Source organism: Lepidochelys kempii, chromosome 12, assembly GCF_965140265.1.
Source record: "Lepidochelys kempii isolate rLepKem1 chromosome 12, rLepKem1.hap2, whole genome shotgun sequence".
In the NCBI taxonomy this organism is placed as follows: domain Eukaryota; kingdom Metazoa; phylum Chordata; order Testudines; family Cheloniidae; genus Lepidochelys; species Lepidochelys kempii.
In genome coordinates, this window is record NC_133267.1 from 3202735 (window position 1) to 3221728 (window position 18994).

The window sequence follows — 18994 nt, forward strand, 5'->3', positions numbered from 1 at the left end:
CACTGAACTGGAGGCTTGGGCTGTAGTCTCAGATCAGCCACTGGCCTGCTGAATGACTGTGGACAAGTTGCTTCCCCGCTTTGTGCCTCAGTTTCCCCATCTGTAAAAGGGGTTGAATGTTACTGTCCTATTTGTAAAATACTTTGAGATCTACTATGTGCGAGATGAGTTCTACCTAGTGCTGTGATTATTCTAGAGTGAAGACATCCCCTTTTGTGGCAACGTTAGTCATGGTGTTACTGCCCAACACCTAAGCCATCCCCAGAGCCAAACTTTCCCAGAGTTCCAATTGGGAGGGGGGAGGTTTGGGCTTTCCCTGTGTGCATGGAAAGGCCCCAAGTGAAGGGGGCTGGAATGTGCATTTCAGTTAGAAAACAGTAAACATACATTTTGTATCGGGACCCTGCTGATGCTAAATTACCCCACTGCCCCACTGCTGTTCCTGTTCCTGAGCTCTGGGGTATGTCAGACCTTGGGCCACAGGGGCTACAATGCCTTCTCCAAATCCAAGTGGCGCCTTCTCTCCCCTTGCAGATTGACTGTTCAGATTTCCACACGGATAAAATCATCAATGCATCCCCAGGCTCTCAGGGGGGCACAGAGGTCAGTGTGGACATAACCTATGAACCCTACCAGCTGGGTGAATCAAGAGCAACTCTCATCCTGTCTTCACCCATCGGAGGAGAATACAGCATCCCGCTCTTTGGCATGTCGGTGCCCCCCAAGCCTCAGGGCCCCTTTCAGATCAAGGCTGGCTCCAGCACGACCATTCCCTTCAAGAACGTGTTCCTGCAGCACACGGCCTTCACCTACAATGTGGAGAACCCAGCTTTTACCATAAAGGCAGCTGAGAACATACGTTCCAAGAAGAACATCTTCATCACCGTCTTCTTTGAGGGGAACCCCACTGGCAGCAAGATGCCCGTCACCAGCAGGCTGGTTGTCTCCTGTGCCCGGGCATCAGGCATGGGGGCAGGCATTTCCTGGGTTTATTACTTGAAGGGTATAACCCCTGAGAAGTGACCTAGTGGCACGCATGCAGAGCATCAGTGTCCCAGTCCCTAAACGGGCATTTCCCCCACTTTGCTGAGCCACTCGCAACTCCAAGTGTGCAGTCATGCACCTCCTAGGATCTGAATCAGACTGGTCTTCATTTCCCTCCCCATCTCCATACAGAATGGACTCTCTCTACAACACAGATGTGCCTTGGCAGTGAAAAGCAGCACCGGAATCTCTTCACCACTGTTCTTGCCAGTACAGAAAATGTTTATAGGATCTGCACGCCTACTGAAATCAGTGGGCGACTGCAGGATTGGATACAGCAGCGTGCACAGAACACACCCACCTGTATATTTGTTGAAAATTCCCAAAGAGCAAGCTAACTACTGAAGTGACCTTGGCCTGATAGAGTCACTGATCTGTTAGTCAAATTATATCAAACTTACGATATAGAAAGGGGCATGAGATCAGTGGGGAAGATCCCAGCTATCTGTGTATATGGTCTGACTGCATGCGTCAAGACTTGGTCAATTTATCCTCCCTCAGTTGATAACCACCAATGGCATTGCCTTCAAAGTACAAACGTTCCTGCCTGAAGGAGGATTCGCTTACTGTGGATTTCTTAAAAATATACCCTGTGTACAAGCCACCAAAGGTGCTGCAGCTTTTCCCAAAAGAGCAGAGGAGAGTTCATGAAAGCACTCACGTTGTACCCCAGAAATATGAGGACTCCATCATGCCTCCCAGCTGATCTCACCCTCTGGGATCAGAGGCTACGATGACTGTTGGCAAGGTGGTTTCTTTGTTTGCTGTATAAAAATGTGTTTTGGAATAAAGATAGTTAAGCAAACATAGAGATTCTGGTGGATCTGGTTAACGTGATAGTACTTCTGGACTGGAATGCCATAGCTAGCACACAGACACCCTGGGCCTCAAGACAAGGGAAAATTGGGGTGGAAAAAGAATCCAGAGAACTTGGGGGTTTCATGACTATCTAGAAAGGAGTCAAAGCAGGGGCGCCATTTAGGGGGGCCAGGGGAGGGCTCTAGTCCCGTTCCGCCCCCCCCCCCCCCCCGAGTTTCATAGGGAAGGCCTACTCACCCTAGCCCCTGACAGCACTCTTAGCTGCAACAGCTGGAGTGTGAGATGTGAGGAGTTGGGAAGCTGGGAGCAGCATAGCCTTTGGGGCAGGGAGTTTGTTTATACACAGGGGCAGGGGGATTAAGGTAACAGAAGACTTGTCATTACAGTAAATTAAGGATCCTTAGATGATCCTGAAAGCACTGCCAGGCACTCCAGTTAAAAGACAGGAAACAAAGGGTAGGAATAAATGGTGAGAATGGAGAGAGTGGTGCCCCACAGGCTCTTTACTGGGACCAGTCCTATTCCACATATTCATAAATGATCTGGAAAAAGGGGTAAACAGTGAGATGGAAAAATTTCCAGATGATACAAAACTACTCAAGAGAGTTAAGTCCAAAACAGACTGCGAAGAGCTACAAAGGGAGCTCACAAAACTTGGTGACTGGACAACACAATTGCAAAAGAAATTCAATGCTGATAAATGCAAAGTAATGCACTTGGCAAAATATAATCCCTGCTATACATGCAAAATGATGGGGTCTAAATTAGCTGAACCTGTCAATAAAGAGATCTTGGAGTCATTGTGGAGAGTTCTCTGAAAACATCCACTCAATGTGCAGCGGCAATTAAAAAAGCCACCAGAATGCTGGGAATCATTGGGAAAGGGATAAAAAGAGAAAAATATCATATTGCCTCTCTATAAATCCATGGTATGCCCACATCTTGAATAGTGCAGATGTGGTCATCCCATCTCAAAAAAGATACATTGGAATTGGAAAAGGTGCAGAGAAGGGCAACAGAAATGATGAGGGGTGTGGAACAGCTTCTGTATGAGGAGAGATTAATAAGACTGGGACTTTTCATCTTGGAAAAGAGACGACTAAGGGGGATATGCTCGAGGTCTATAAAATCATGACTGGCGTGGAGAAATTGAATAAGGAAGTGTTATTTACCCCTTCACACAACACAAGCACTAGGGGTCACCCAATGAAATTAACAGGCAGCAGATTTAAAACGAACGAAAAAAAGTATTTCTTCACAGTCAATATGTAGAAGTCTTTGCCAGAGGATGTTGTGAAGGCCAAGACTATACCAGGGTTCCAATAAGAACTAGATAAGTTCATGGCGGATAGGTCCAGTAATGGCCAGGGTGGGCAGGGATCCAACACCATGTTCTGCGTGCCCCTCACCTGTTTGCCAGAAGGTAGGAGTGGGCTACAGGGCAACTTGATGATGACCTGTTCTGTTCATTCCCTCTGGGGCACTTGGCATTGGCCACTGTCGGCAGACGGGATACGGGGCTAGATGGACCATTGGTCTGACCCATTATGGCCGTTCTGATGTTCTTATATAGAACCCAGATGTATCTGCTCCCCGCTGTAACCCACTAGACCCCGCTCTCCTCCCAGCGCTGGGATAGAACGAAGGAGTCCCTGCAGGGTCTCTCTCTCCACAGAGTTAGTAATGAAATAAGAATATATACATTAACATTTTAAACCTAACCAGTGTCCCTTAAGTGACTTGCCACAAGATGTCAGAACATGTTACTGGAGCTGAGTAGGTCTAATATTTATTTAATTTTCTTTCTTTTATAAAGGAATTAGATACACGACTCCTGTCAGCTAATTGCTAAGTTATCGGACAAAAAAACTAGAGTTTTCAAGTGCCTAAGTAGCCCCAGGAATCACAGTTAAAGTTGCCCCCACTCCACCACCACCAAAATCTGAAATGGTGCCCCTGCGTCAAAGGTGTAAACTAAGGTGTAAGCACAAAACTGGGACCCAGGAACCTGGGTTCTAATCCCAGTGGTGATCCTCTCCATGGCCTTGTTTGTAATGATATTTAGGCACTTACAGATGCAGATAGGGACCTAGTAAGATTTTCAAAAGCATCTATGTACCTAATTCCTACAGGCCTGATGCTGCTCCTAGTGAAATAACCGGCAAAACTCTTGTTTTGTGCCTCAGTTTCTCCAGCTATGAAATGGGGATAATAATAATAATGGCTCTAAATATGCCATCCACTGGGCCTCTGTTCCACAAGGTAAGACAGGTCTGTGAGGTAGTTGTCCAATGGAGTGTGAAGCAGCCCCCTACAAGTGGGGCACGCCACCCTGTTGCCCTCGGAGCCTGCCAGTCAGTTTCTCCCTGACGGTAAAGATGGAATCTTTGCAGGAGCTAAAGCTCTGTAGCCACCACTCCACTTCTTGCCCCTGGACTACGCCGCGGAATTGTTGGGCAACCTCTGCTGAGTCCTTGCTTTCCACTCAGGCCCAGGTTATGACCTTCTTTAGCACTTTGCTTTCTCAGTGGTGCTCAAGTTGGCACTTCAGCAGACATCGATGCTCTGAGCCCTATTTTGCAGCTCTTTGCAGTTTGCCTGGGCATTTCAGTGGATGATTTCCAGCAGGTTGATGCTTCAGAACCTGGTTTTTACTGCTTTCCTGATTTTGGTGCACCTTAGGCCCATATGTATGTCTTCACTGCAGTTAACCTGAGTGATCAGCACCCAAGTCTGAGCCCACCTGGGTTAGCTTCGCCCAGGTGTGAGCAGCCAGATTGCAAAGCCCTACCCAAGTTACTGTAGCCTCACGTGCTATGCCCGCTGTATGTCTCTGGGACTTGTGGGGTCACAGCCCATGGGTCTTTGTGCTACAGTGCGCTGAGCCGCTCTAGGAGTCTTTCCCAGTGAATTGTGGGAAAACTTGCCTCTCCTTCTGGGCACATGGGAGGAATTGTTTGAAGGCACATGGAGGACTTTCAACGCTTGAGTTGTTTAGCCTGTGTCTTCATTGAAAAGTGAGTGGGTTACAGCCTCGGTGAAAGCACCCAGATGCTAACCTCTGACTCTGGATGGACCAGCGAGCCTGGGTTGGAAGCATCACTAAACTTAGGTGAGAGGGTTTTGTGTGTGGATAGGGAGGGGATTAGGGGCAACATCTGGGTAAGCACCTGGGCTAAATCTGCAGTGAAGACATCCCCTCCTTCCATTTTCAATGCCTAGCTTTGGTGCCTACTTTCTGGCGCTTTGGCTCAGTGTTTCTGTTCTCAATTTCCAGCACTGGAGAAAGGAAAAGGAAAGAGAAGGGGGGCAAAGGTGGAAGTGAACCTTTCACCAGCTCTCCGCACTAGATTGAAGGGAGTGAGTGAAAGGGGAGTAACAAACAAATCCAGAGCTCACTAGAGGGAGAGTAGAAATGGAAGGAGAGAGGAACAAGAAACAAGGATGGAGTTGGAACGACTGGTTTTTGGAGACAGAGTGGATGTCTTGGCCTCTTGTGTTTGTGGAGACCCAACAGCTATGAGCTCAACCCTAGGACCTGTTGTCCAAGATTAGCATTGTCCCAGAAGCAATGCAGGTTCCTGGCACAAATTGTCCAGCCCAGCTTTTCACCAGTATGCTACCCAGCATTCTCCTAGTTTTGTGGTTGCCCTAAGTGTGCACATTAACATGGAAGCTCTACTCTCTGCACCAGATCAGGAGAAGCAGCTATCTAGCTCTGAAGTCTGTCCCCTGCCTCCCACAGCCATAGCTCTTGTACCAAACCACAGATCTCTCTGCTTCGCTGCAGGCCTCTGACTCCCACTTTTAAAGAAGAGATTTGTTCCTGAGATAGTTGATCCAAATGTCAATTTTCAGAGATGTCAGCTGCAAGCTCATATCTGTGCTTCAAAGAGCGCTAGAGGAAACTTTCCCTTACATTTTCAGTTTCCTTGGAAATTGGATCATATTTTCCCTTTCATCATTTTTTAGGCATTACAGAATTCAATTAACCTGAAAAAAAAGTAAAACGTCATAGCATAATTGACGAAGTACCTGCTGGCTATCAAGCTGTATTATAGACATGAGGGAAAAATAGACCAAGCATGTGGCCTCAAAGATCTGGCTGTATTCCTAGGCACAATCTCTGTGAGACCACACCCAATATAAGTAGCAGAGCCCTGGCTCAACCCTATTAGTTATGATTTTAATGATTATTAACAGAAGAAAATCACACCATAGTACCATCAATTGCAAGGTGCTTTACAAGGAAAGGCAAGTTTCCTTAGCAACGGTTCTGAAGAGGTTGTGGGGAATTAGTGAAGAGAAGAGAAGACGTCCTGGAAGAAATGGGGTTTACAGGGTGGTTTGCAGGGGAGACTGAGAAACGATGAAGCAGTGGTTAGAGCACCAGCCTGGGCAGCAGTAACCCCAGGTTCACTTTCTGTCTCTACCAGAGACTTTGTCTCCTGGGGCAAGTCATGGGGTCTCATATGAAATCAGTGGCAGTTTGCACCCTAACTACCTTTAAGCATCTGGGCCTTGGTGTCCCTGGGCCTCAGCTCACCATCTGTCGAATGGAGCTAATAGCACTGTGAGGCACAAATACATTAGATTATGAGGTGCTCAGACCCTCTGGTTATGGGGGCCTTCTGAGTACTTTAGCCAGAAGCAGGTTCCCTCTCATTTTCCCCACCCGTGTGCGGAATGAATTTTGTTATGTGCACCAATGTGGAGGTGGTGTGTGACACGTCCCTTTCACATTGGTGCACATAACAAAATTCATGTGGTGGGGTGGGGCCGAGGGGTTCAGAGTATGGGAGGGGGCCCAGGGCTGGGGCAGAAGGTTGGGATGGGGGGGGGTGAGGGCTCTGGTTGGGGGTGTGGGCTCTGGGGCGGGGCTGAGGATGAGGGGCTTGGTGTGCGGGAGGGGGCTCAGAGCTGGAGCAGAGGGTTGGGGATGCAGGTTTTGGGGTGGGGCCGGGTCTGAGGAGTTTAGGATGCAGGCTACCCCCTGGCTACAACTGGGAGAGAGCGGTGACAGTGGACGAGAAGCTGGATATGAGTCAGCAGTGTGCCCTTGTTCCCAAGAAGGCCAATGGCATTTTGGGCTGTATAAGTAGGGGCATTGCCAGCAGATCGAGGGACTTGATCGTTGCCCTCTATTCGACACTGGTGAGGCCTCATCTGGAGTACTGTGTCCAGTTTTGGGCCTCACACTACAAGAAGGATGTGGATAAATTGGAGAGAGTCCAGCGAAGGGCAACAAAAATGATTAGGGGACTGGAACACATGAGTTATGAGGAGAGGCTGAGGGAACTGGGATTGTTTAGTCTGCAGAAGAGAAGAATGAGGGGGGATTTGATAGCTGCTTTCAACTACCTGAGAGGTGGTTCCAAAGAGGATGGATCTAGACTGTTCTCAGGGGTAGCTGATGACAGAATGAGGAGTAATGGTTTCAAGTTGCAGTGGGGGAGGTTTAGGCTGGATATTAGGAAAAACTTGAAGACCTAGCCAACCATGTGAGGCTAACAGAAAGGGTGGGGATGGTCACCCGCAGCCAGGCTAAACAGGCCTCCACACCTAACCCCATTCCTGAGCCTCCTACAGGGACCCAGCCAGAGCTGGTCAAACCAGACCCCAGACCAGAGTCTATGACAGCAGTTGTAGATCCAGTTCCTGGGACCCAGCCAGAACCAGCCCAAGGATCGGAACGGGGGAGCAGCCAGCACCAGAGCCCGTGCTTGCATCCCCACCAGAGTCATGGGAGCCAGCACCAAAGGGTGCCACAGAGTCTGCACCTGCAGAAGCAGCTAAACCAGCACAAGAAGCTCAATCGGAGCCTGAAATACCTCCTAGTGCACCAGCAGGGAGCGGTTCCCAGTCTTCTGAGAATGGGATTCAGACTTCGGCACAGCCATGCTGCTTATTAACAACTGCTTTTGGAAGAAAGACCCTGGCCACAGGAAGGTTTGTGGGGCTGCAGCCAGGGAAGGAAGTGCTGGGGCTGCATAGTACCTCTCCCTGCCCCCTCTGGGCTGCATCCTGCCCTGGCACCGGGACCAATATGCGAAAGGCAGGTTTGTTGGGCTGTAGGCAGGAAAGGAAGCTCTGGGATGTGGCTTTCCTGCCTGCAGGCCCTCAAATCTACCTGTTGCCAGAGACCGCTACCACAGGGAAGCAATGAGCTGAAGCACCTGCATCCTTGTCCAACAACAGAGCCCCTGCCGCGGTCCTGGCACTGCATGCTGAGAGGGGAGGCTGCGGGCAAGGTAGTAGCAGAGGCGGGAGAAGCTGCAGCCCAGGTGTCGGGGCTTTCCATGGGGAGCGAGGGTGCTGGGGGAACCACAGAGCTGCATGGGCTCCTCTCTCTGGGCTGCACATAAGAACGTAACAAGAACATAAGAACGGCCAGACTGGGTCAGACCAATGGTCCAGCCAGCCCAGTATCCTGTCTTCCAACAGTGGCCAGTGCCAGGTGCCCCAGAGGGAATGAACAGAACAGGTATCATCAAGTGATCCATCCCCTGTTGCCCATTCCCAGCTTCTAGCAAACAGAGGCTCGGGACACTTCTGAGCATGGTTTTTCACCTATGACCCCTTCAATTAAGGTGTTAGAGCTCACAAATAACCCTGAGACTCTGCAGAGGTCCTTCAGTGGAACCTGGGAAGATTAGACACCATTCAAATAGGTAACGTTAAAAAACCTTTTTGGAAAGACAATCTACTACACAAGTAACAAGCACAGTTGCCAACTTTCACCTGGTAAATAAGCACCCCAACTTTCACAATAAACCAAAAATCAAGCTAATCCCATTTCAAAACAAGGCCAAAACAAGCCAATCCCTTAGAACCCCAACACTCTGTGACTAGATCCCCCCAGCCTGCAGTCTGGGACTGTGATGGGCCCACTGTGCACCCCTGACTCTCTCCCCCACTTGCCGGGAGCCAATCAAAAAAAAGAAGCAAAACGCTGCAAGCTACAAGCCACAAATGACTTTTCTAGTGCATGCAGGGCTTCCAGGCCACACATCCACAGCTGGCAACACCATTCTCCTAGTAGCCAAGATAGGAAAATCCATGGAAGACGTGGGAGTGCGATCACTCTTGTCTGGGATTTAGGGGCTGGCAGTTTCGTTTGTATATGGCAGGGGTGGGCAAACCATGGATCGCGAGCTGCCTATGGCTCTTTTTCAGTTAAAATGTGCACGGCTCACGGAGGCTGCACCCTGCCCTGGCACTGGAGGCCCAGGCTTGGCATATCCCAACGCTTCCTTCCCTGGCTGCAGCCCTGCTGGGAGGTTGCAGGGCTGCAGCCAGGGAAGGCACATCCCAGCACTTTCTCCTCTGGCTGGAGCCCTGCCAACCTGCCTTTCGCCTATTGGCAGCTGCTGGATAACAGCCACTTTTAGCTGGAACCAAGAGGTCACTAGAAGAGGAAGCCACAGTATCCCGGGTTTACAGCTGGCTGCTCCCCAGTCACTGAGCCAATCAGTGGCCAGTTCTGGGACAGAACGTAGGAGCCTCCTGCTCACACCCATTGCAACATGCCAGCCTGTGCCTAGTGGCATTGGTGGAGCTGGGTATGAGTCACAATGCCCATCTCCTCTCCTGTCCTCGCACACGTGAGTAAAGAACCCTTGGGGGGTCTGAGGACTCGTTAGCGTCCTGGGCATCCATTCAGACATATCCATGGAGGGCAGTTTTAATTTCTGAAGCAACAGTTCCAGGCACAGGGTACTTTCCTACCCCCGTAGCCTCTGCTCGTGGCACATGGAGCTTTTGTCACCTTCAGGGTGGTGTCATGGGGTGCCTGCATGTTATCAGGTGTTCTTACTCGTGGACCAGTCAGACTTGCTGTTCGTTTATTGCCAGGCTACGTTACTTTCCCTGGCTTCCCCAGTGGAGTGCAGAGATCCTGGCTTGCGGAGAACTTCACTCTACTGTTAGCTGAGCCAACCATGTCCTTGTCTGAGCGGAGCACTTCTGCAAATGGCCTGTTGGGAAGTGAAATGAACCCTCTAAAATAAAGAGCAAGACAGTGAAATGAAGAGCCAAGGGGTGCTCTTGCTTCCACGGTTTATGGGGCAAGGTTTAAGAAGCCTAAGGCCAGAATTACATGTTTCCAAAGCAGGGGCGTAACCCGAAACTTCCTGACTGTCACCATGTGTGCAGTGTGAACGAAACAGCTGGGGAAGCAGTTTTTTCCAGCTGTAGCATTGGTGGTTCAGTGGTAGAATTCTCGCCTGCCACGCGGGAGGCCCGGGTTCGATTCCCGGCCAATGCAAGAGTGAGGCTTTTTTTCTTAATTAAAAGTGATTGCCATGCACCAACCTAACCCTCTGTCCTAGTTAGCCCTTTCCAGGGGACTGACTTAACAAAAATGAAACCGAGTAAATCCCATTTCTAGCACCATGTGGAGAGGAGCGTTCACTGACGTAGCAGCTTCAGTGTATGTGAGGAGCAGTTCCTGGTCCGGGGCGTCCCTGGGACTCTGGGCCTGTCTGCGCTATGGAAGCACATCTGCAGCTCTGCCACCTGAGCGCCAGCGATGCCCCGACGTTGATGGTGGGGGGTTTCCATCAGTGTCAATATCCCACTTCTCCAAGTGGCCCGAGCGAAGTCACTGGAAGAATTCCTTCGCTGACCTAACTGCACCTACAGCGGGGTCAGGCTTGCTTATGTACGGCACTTGGGGTGTAAATTTTTCACACCCCTGAGTGCCGTGACTGGGTCGATCTAAATGTTGTGTAGACCAGGGCTCAGTCCTTAAACGACTGGTCCAGCCTTTCCTGCAGCCAGGATATTGGTGGCTCAGTGCAGAATTCTCGCTTGCCATGGGGGCCGCCGGCATTTGATTCCTGGCCAGTCTAGGAGCAGCCTTTTGAAATGTAAGCCAGTCTATCTGGAGGGGTGTGGGACTGCAGTGTGAAATGTACAGCCCCAGACTTCTCATCCTAGGCTGAGGTTTTCAACCAGCTTTGCTGCTTCAGTTCACAGAATATCATAGAATATCAGGGTTGGAAGGGACCTCAGGAGGTCATCTAGTCCAACCCCCTGCTCAAAGCAGGGCCAATCTCCAACTAAATCATCCCAGCCAGGGCTTTCTCAAGCCTGACCTTGAAAACTTCTAAGGAAGGAGATTCCACCACCTCCCTAGTTAACGCATTCCAGTGTTTCACCACCCTCCTAGTGAAATAGTGTTTCCTAATATCCAACCTAAACCTCCCCCACTGCAACTTGAGACCACTGAGAACAGTCTAGTTCCATCCTCTTTGGAACCCCCTTTCAGGTAGTTGAAAGCAGCTATCAAATCCCCCCTCATTCTTCTCTTCCGTAGACTAAACAATCCCAGTTCCCTCAGCCTCTCCTTATAAGTCATGTGTTCCAGTCCCCTATTCATTTTTGTTGTCCTCCACTGGACGTTTTCCAATTTTTCCACATCCTTCTTGTAGTGTGGGGCCCAAAACTGGACACAGTACTCCAGGTGAGGCCTCACCAATGTCGAATAGAGGGGAACGATCACCTCCCTCGATCTGCTGGCAATACCCCTACGTATACATCCCAAAATGCCATTGGCCTTCTTGGCAACAAGGGCACACTGGTGACTCATATCCAGCTTCTCGTTCACTGTAACCCCTAGGTCCTTTTCTGCAGAACTGCTGCCGAGCCATTCGGTCCCTAGTCTGTAGCGGTGCATGGGATTCTTCCGTCCTAAGTGTAGGACTCTGCACTTGTCCTTGTTGAACCTCATCAGATTTCTTTTGGCCCAATCCTCATATTGTCTAGGTCCCTCTGTATCCTATCCCTACCCTCCAGCGTATCTACCTCTCCTCCCAATTTAGTGTCATCTGCAAACTTGCTGAGGGTGCAATCCACACCATCCTCCAGATCATTAATGAAGATATTGAACAAAACCGTCCTGAGGACTGACCCTTGGGGCACTCCGCTTGATACCAGCTGCCAACTAGACATGGAGCCATCGATCACTACCCGTTGAGCCCGACAATCTAGCCAACTTTCTATCCACCTTATAGTCCATTCATTCAGCCCATACTTCTTTAACTTGCTGGCAAGAATACTGTGGGAGACCGTGTCAAAAGCTTTGCTAAAGTCAAGGAACAACATGTCCACCACTTTCCCCTCATCCACAGAGCCAGTTATCTCATCATAGAAGGCAATTATCTCATCATAGATATTAATTCATGGTGGCTGAATGCACACAAAATGGTTGCAGTTAGCTTGATCATATTCTGGGGTACACACACACTCCTCAAATCCAGGGCAACAAAATCATTGGTACCTGATCCCTGGGCTGATTTTGTTTTGGACCAGGAGGGGAGAGGCCAGTGGTAAGAAGACATCACTAATCTCCTGTGATATCCCTGTGTGTTTACCTTCTATGCATCCTCACACCCCATTGGCCTCCTGCTCACTGTGTCTCTGCCCAGCGATACCAACCCTTTAAATACCACTGAGGGGTAGTCAATGGATACCCTGAGGGAGCAGGCTGTGGGGAGGGGACCCTTACGAGTGACGTGCACTCGCTGACACACCTATCTGGCAGAATGCATTATGGGTGAGCATTTGCATAGGCAAATGAGAGCTATACTTTTTTGGAATTAATTGAGAAACTGAACAGTAACAAGTCACCAGGACCAGATGCCATTCACCCAAGAGTTCTTAAAGATTGCAAATGTGAATTTGCGGCACTATTAACTATGGTTTGTAACCTGTCCTTTAAATCAGCTTCTGTACCCAGTGACTGGAAGATAGCTAATGTAACGCCAATATTGAAGAAGGGCTCTAGAGGTGATCCTGGCAATTACAGACCAGAAAGTCTAACGTCAGTATTGGGCAAATTAGTTGAAACAATAGTAGTGCAGGAGGTCGGACTAGATGATCATAATGGTCCCTTCTGACCTTAGTATCTGTGAATCTATGAATAAAATTGTCAGACACATAGAAGAGCATAAATTGTTGCGCAAAAGTCAGCATGGTTTCTGTAAAGCGAGATCGTTTCTTACTAATCTATTAGAGTTCTTTGACAGGGTCAACAAACATGTGGACAAGGGGGATCCAGTGGACATAGGGTACTTAGATTTCCAGAAAGCCTTTGACAAGGTCCCTCATCAAAGGCTCTTATGTAAATTAAGTTGTCATGGGATAAAAGGGAAGATCCTTTCATGGATTGAGAACTGGTTAAAAGACAGGGAACAAAGGGTCAGTCCTAGGACCAATCCTATTCAACTTATTCATAAATGATCTGGAGAAAGGGGTAAACAGTGAGGTGGCAAAGTTTGCAGATGATACTAAATTGCTCAAGATAGTCAAGACCAAAGCAGACTGTGAAGAACTTCAAAAAGATCTCACCAAACTAAGTGATTGGGCAACAAAATGGCAAATGAAATTTAATGTGGATAAATGTAAAGTAATGCACATTGGAAAAAATAACCCCAACTATACATAGAATATGATGGGGGCTAATTTAGATACAGCTAATTAGGAGAAAGATCTTGCAGTCATCGTGGATAGTTCTCTGAAGACGTCCACGCAGTGTGCAGCGGCAGTCAAAAAACCAAATGGGATGTTAAGAATCATTAAAAAAGGGACCGAGAATAAGATGGAGAATATCTTATTGCCCTTATATAAATCCATGGTACGCCCACATCTTGAATACTGTGTACAGATGTGGTCCCCTCATCTCAAAAAAGTTATACTGGCATTAGAAAAGGTTCAGGAAAGGGCAATTAAAATGATTAGGGGTTTGGAACGGGTCCCATATTGTTGGTGACACTGGGCACTTCTCTAGGTAACTCGGGAGGGTGGAAGACCACGAGGGTCGATGAAGCCCCCTTGCTCTAGGCCCGGACAAACTGAGGCCCCTCTGCTCCTTGAACTTTCTGTGACCCTTCACAACTGTGAGGAAGCTAACACACAAACAGACAGGTTTGCAGACGGGTCGCCAGCCAAGGCCAGCTTCGGCCTGGGAAACGTAGAGATGAGGCAGAAATGTTTAGCAAAAACTAGTAACAGACCGAAATAAGGCAAGGCTCGGGCAATACTACTGAGGAAAAACACAACTGGCTGCTCTAGCCGATTGGCTACGGTATTGTACGGGGCAACCGGTAATTGGTTGCATAAGCTTGTGTAGTGAAGTAGGCAAAGGTATAAAATGTATACTGGTATCTGCATGCAGGGCTGCAGGATTTGAGACAGCTCAGTCTCCCTGCGCCCTATTTGGAGCTCCAAATAAATCTCTCTGCTTCTCCACCCTGTTGTGGTCATTGGCGCGACGCACACCAGGCAATGAACCCAGCTGTTGCTTGCCTCAGGCACTCTGTGCCGGCAACAATATGAGAAGAGATTAAAGAGGCTAGGACTTTTCAGCTTGGAAAAGAGGAGACTAAGGGGGGATATGATAGAGGTCTATAAAATCATGAGTGGTGTGGAGAAAGTGAAGAAGGAAAAGTTATTTACTTGTTCCCATAATATAAGAACTAGGGGCCACCAAATGAAATTAATGGGCAGCAGGTTTAAAACAAATAAAAGGAAGTTCTTCTTCACTCAGCGCACAGTCAACCTGTGGAACTCCTTGCCTGAGGAGGTTGTGAAGGCTAGGACTATAACAGGGTTCAAAAAAGAATGGGATAAGTTCATGGAGGTTTAAGTCCATTAATGGCTATTAGCCAGGATGGGTAAGGAATGGTATCCCTAGCCTCTGTTTGTCAGAGGGTGGAGATGGATGGCAGGAGAGAGATCACTTAGAATCATAGGATACCAGGGTTGGAAGGGACCTCAGGAGGTCATCTAGTCCAACCCCCTGCTCAAAGCAGGACCAATCCCCAGTTTTTGCCCTGGATCCCTAAATGGCCCCCTCAAGAATTGAACTCACAACCCACTTGATCATTACCTGTTAGGTTCACTCCCTCTGGGGCACCTGGCATTGGCCACTGTCGGTAGACAGGATACTGGGCTGGCTGGACCTTTGGTCTGACCCCGTATGGCCATTCTTATGTTCTTATGTTTCCCCCACCAAGGAAACTAGGTGACTACAGCATTGGCCTCTCCAGATCTGATTGGAGTTGATCTGTGTCTGATGGTGCCTGGCCCAATGACAGCAGCTACCCTCAGTGTAGCCAGCAAACCCAGACTGAAGAAAGAGAATACAATCCGGGCTTAACCTACAATGCGCCCAGCACTCTGCCCAGCTCAGGCATTGTGGGTTGGAGTGAGCTGAGAACAGAATAGGACAGGACAGGACAGGACAGGACAAGACAGGAAGGCATAGCTCAGTGATTTGAGCATTGGCTTGCTAAACCCAGGGTTGTGAGTTCAATCCTTGAGAGGGCCATGTAGGGATCTGGGGCAAAAGTTAGAGATTGGTCCTGCTTTCAGTAGGAGGTTGGACTAGATGACCTCCTGAGGTCCCTTCCAACCCTGATAGTCTATTCTAAGACCCTGGACACAGTGAGCTGAAGATTGGGATTGCCAGACCAGTTAAAAACCCTGTTTTGTAAACCATCTGCTTAGTGAGACAGTTTGCTGTTCCCTGTTTTCATACAAAGGTACGGGCAATGAGTTAATAACCTCAGATTAGCAGGGGAGGTGTTAAGGCTGTGAAGTTTAATTTAACTCTGGAGAGCACTGAAGACTGACATTCTTTCTTCTTCCTACATGGGTTGACAGGCAGCTCAGGAGTGAGTGAGAGTGAGACTTAGGTCTGCATCCAAGAGAGGTGACAGCTGAAAATAGTAAGTAGGTGCCCTTGAGAAAACACAGAGGGAGAATACAGCTGCAGCTACCCTTTAAAGCTGCACAGCTTCCTGTCTTGCACTGTTGTTACCCACACAATTTATGACTCCACCCCTACCCGTCTGCATGGGTACTCAGGGCGTAAGGGACCCAACATTACCCCTCTAGGGGCTCAGGGCTATACCCTTCTGTGGGTTCAGGGCTAACACAGTGGCATAGCCAGCATGGGATATTTGGGTGAGCCCCAACTTTGGGTCGGCAGGCAATTACGGGGGAGCTGGGAGGGCAGAAGGGATGGGGGGGGCGCACCTCCCCTCTCCCCCTGCAGCCAGCCTTGCGGGAGGTGATGGATGGACCTTCTGGCCAGGGGCTCCCTGGGGCCCCAGGTACACACCCAGCTCTGGGACGAGACACTGCTCTCCAGTGCGCATGGCTCCCAGCTCCCTTCCAGGTCCAACCGCCCCAAGCTGGGCCTGGCTCCCACAGGTGGCGGCCTACCTTTCTTGAAGATCTCCTCTACCTCTGCTGCCCACCCACCCGCTCGCCCTCCTCCCAGTGGCGGATTAGCCACTGGGCCAACCCAGGGCCTGGAAAAACAGGCGCTCGTGTGCCCCAACCCAGCACTCCTGCCAGGGAGCAAGGTGGGAGCCTGGGAGCAGGGGAGTACCAGGCAGGTGGCAGAGCGGGGCAAGTGCTGGGGCCAGAGCAGAGAAGGGGTTGGGGGAGCCTGGATGCTAAGCGGATGGGCCACAGCCTACCCAGGCCCACCCATAGCTATGCCCCGGGGCTAACACCCATTCTCGGTGGACTCAGAGCAAACATCCATTCCCAGTGGACTAGGTGCTCTACGGGTCTGCCGTGTCTTTTCTCAGTGAAAAAGTCTTCACAGTGAATATCCTTATACGTGTACAAGTATTTATTAACAATTAGCAACAAATCAACAGAATACACACGCCAAGCATCTTATGCTCATCACTCCCAATGAGACGGACGTCTCTCAATGACCCGTCAGGGTCATGGCGTCTGGGCTCTGGCTTCTGCACAGTCTAGTCATGCAGGGGTTAAAAACCCTGGCAGGTTTGGTCATGCACTGTATTCAGGAGTTAAGTTCTAACAAGCTTGTTTTCTGGCCCTCGTGATCTAGTTAACATGAGGCGCTTATCTATGCTTTAACCAATGATTTCACTAATTCATCATGTTCACTATACAGGGGTTCACATGCTGAAGACTGCCTACTCAGCAGCTTTGGTATTTTCCAAAGTTAGTAACAAGTTCTCTGGGTGTTTGTATCATGCTTCATCAGGGGGATACACTTGCAACAGCAACACCTCATCCTTTCATTGTCAGGGAAAAGCTGCGGAAACTCGTGGTTAGCGTCTCCGTTCTGGCCCATTCGCATGACTCTGTGAATTTACATCTATCCCCGTTAGTGATGCTGCAGCTGATACTTTTTATCTGTCCACCCTGTGGTATGGTCAAATTCTCTTGACTCTGTAGTTTTTATTTCCAACTCACGGTGGCTGAGCACACAAGATGGCTGTGGGTTATGCTAAGTCCATATATAAGAACGCTGTGGGTTATGTCAAGTCCAGGCCTCTCATTTCAACTATGATCCCATCAGCAAGCCAGTCTGCCTAAAGCCCAGCATCTGTGCATTGCTTTCACCCCACAGGCTATGAACAGTGCATTACCAGCAGTTATAAGTTACCATACAGCTCTTTCTAGCAAGCACCTTTATTCTTAAGGTAAAAGAAATACAGGGGGGGGAAAGCAATAATCAGATAAACAACACACTGAACATACCAGGAGTCACCCATCAGTCTTATTTGACCGTAGTGAGCCTGAGTCTTCCCAACCCTTCTGCAAGGGCTGGAGGCCCCCCGGGACAGAAGGTCCTGTCCATTTGCTGGGTCAGAAAGAAAGCCCTGTGTCACTTCAAGCTCATCTTTTTATACCAAAACAGCTTTGTCTCCTTGGCTCTGGAAAACCCAACTTGAACCAGTCTGTGCAAACCACTCCAGGTTCTGGTGCCTCTCTAGAGTTGTTCAGGCTCAGGGATTCACCTGAATCACCTCCTATTGTTTTTGGTTGGTTGTTTTGTTTTTCGTTCCTGGAGGAACTATGGTAACCCTGCCCCATAGCGCAGAACACAATTATACATAAACCCTTCATAGCCTTAGTACAATATGGTCCCCAAAGATATCAGCAGTATCTCTCACACCAAACACTGAGCAATGGACATTATAAAGGCTTAGCCTATGAATTACCAAGTAACTATGATAAATACACAAAGTTAACTGTCTGGTAGCCACTTGTCATGAATATAGGGGGAAGGTAGCAACCTTTATGTATGCTTGGCAGCTGTACTGGATTGCCTTACCTGTAAAGGGTTAAGCAGTTCAAATAACCTAGTTGGCACCTGACCAGAAGGACCAATGAGGAAAGAAGATGCTTTCAAATCTGGGTGGGGGAAGGATTTGTTTTGTTGTTCTGTGGTTGTTCCCTCTCCAGATGGAGGGAGAAGCCAAACAGGTACAATAGCTCCTGAAATATATACCTGGAATAAAAAAACAAGGAGTACTTGTAGAACATTGGGGTGGAGGGATAGTTCAGTAGTTTGAGCATTGCCCTGCTAAACCTGGGGTTGTGAGTTCAATCCTTGAGGGGGCCATTTAGGGATCTGGGGTAAAAATTGGGGATTGGTCCTGCTTTGAGCAGGGAGTTGAACTAGGTGACCTCCTAAGGTACCTTCCAACCTTGATATTTTGTGACACCTTAGAGACTAACAAATTTATTTGGGCATAAGCTTTCATGGGCTAAAACCCACTTTGTTTTTTGGGGTTTTTTTGCTGTTACTGACTAACATGGCTACCACTCTGAAACCTGATACCTGGAATAATCCATCTAAAACCACAGAGACTGTGAGTAGGGAAAATGAATTGGTGCAAGGAAGGAATTGGTGCAAGGAAATGCATTACGTGTTCTTTTGTTTTGGCTTGTGAATTTTCCTATGTTAAAGAGGTAGTTTCATTCCTGTTTATGTAACTGTGAAGCTGAGCCCAGAGGGGAATCCTCTGTGTTTTAAATCCTTTTATTACCCTGTAAAGTTACCTTCCATCCTGATTTTGCAGGTGTGATTCTTTTACTTTTTTCTTCATAATAATGTTCTTCTTTTAAGAACCTGATTGATTTCAGTGTCCTGAAGACAAAGGGTCTGGTCTGTGTTCACATTGCTAAGGCAACTGATTGGTATATTATTCTCAAGCCGCCCCATGAAAGGGGGTGAAGGGACTTGGGGGGGTATTTTGGGGGGATAAGGATTCCAAGGGACCCTTTCCTGAATATATTATGTAAATCACTTGGTGGTGGCAGCAATATACTGTCCAATATACTTTCC

General features: G+C 48.7%; 1 protein-coding gene and 1 non-coding gene across 2 annotated transcripts in view; both read left to right on the forward strand.

Annotated features, from left to right (window-relative positions):
• The window catches only part of HYDIN (HYDIN axonemal central pair apparatus protein), a 427037-nt gene extending 425184 nt beyond the window's left edge, over positions 1-1853 (forward strand). The window contains exon 86 of the mRNA XM_073307159.1: positions 535-1853. Within this exon, the coding sequence (XP_073163260.1) occupies positions 535-1023 (489 nt within the window). The 3' untranslated portion in view covers positions 1024-1853. The remainder of the gene's footprint in view (positions 1-534) is intronic.
• An 8205-nt stretch (positions 1854-10058) lies between these two features.
• TRNAG-GCC (transfer RNA glycine (anticodon GCC)) lies at positions 10059-10129 on the forward strand. Its single transcript has one exon. It is a non-coding gene; the product is annotated as a tRNA-Gly (tRNA).
• Positions 10130-18994: the final 8865 nt, after the last annotated feature.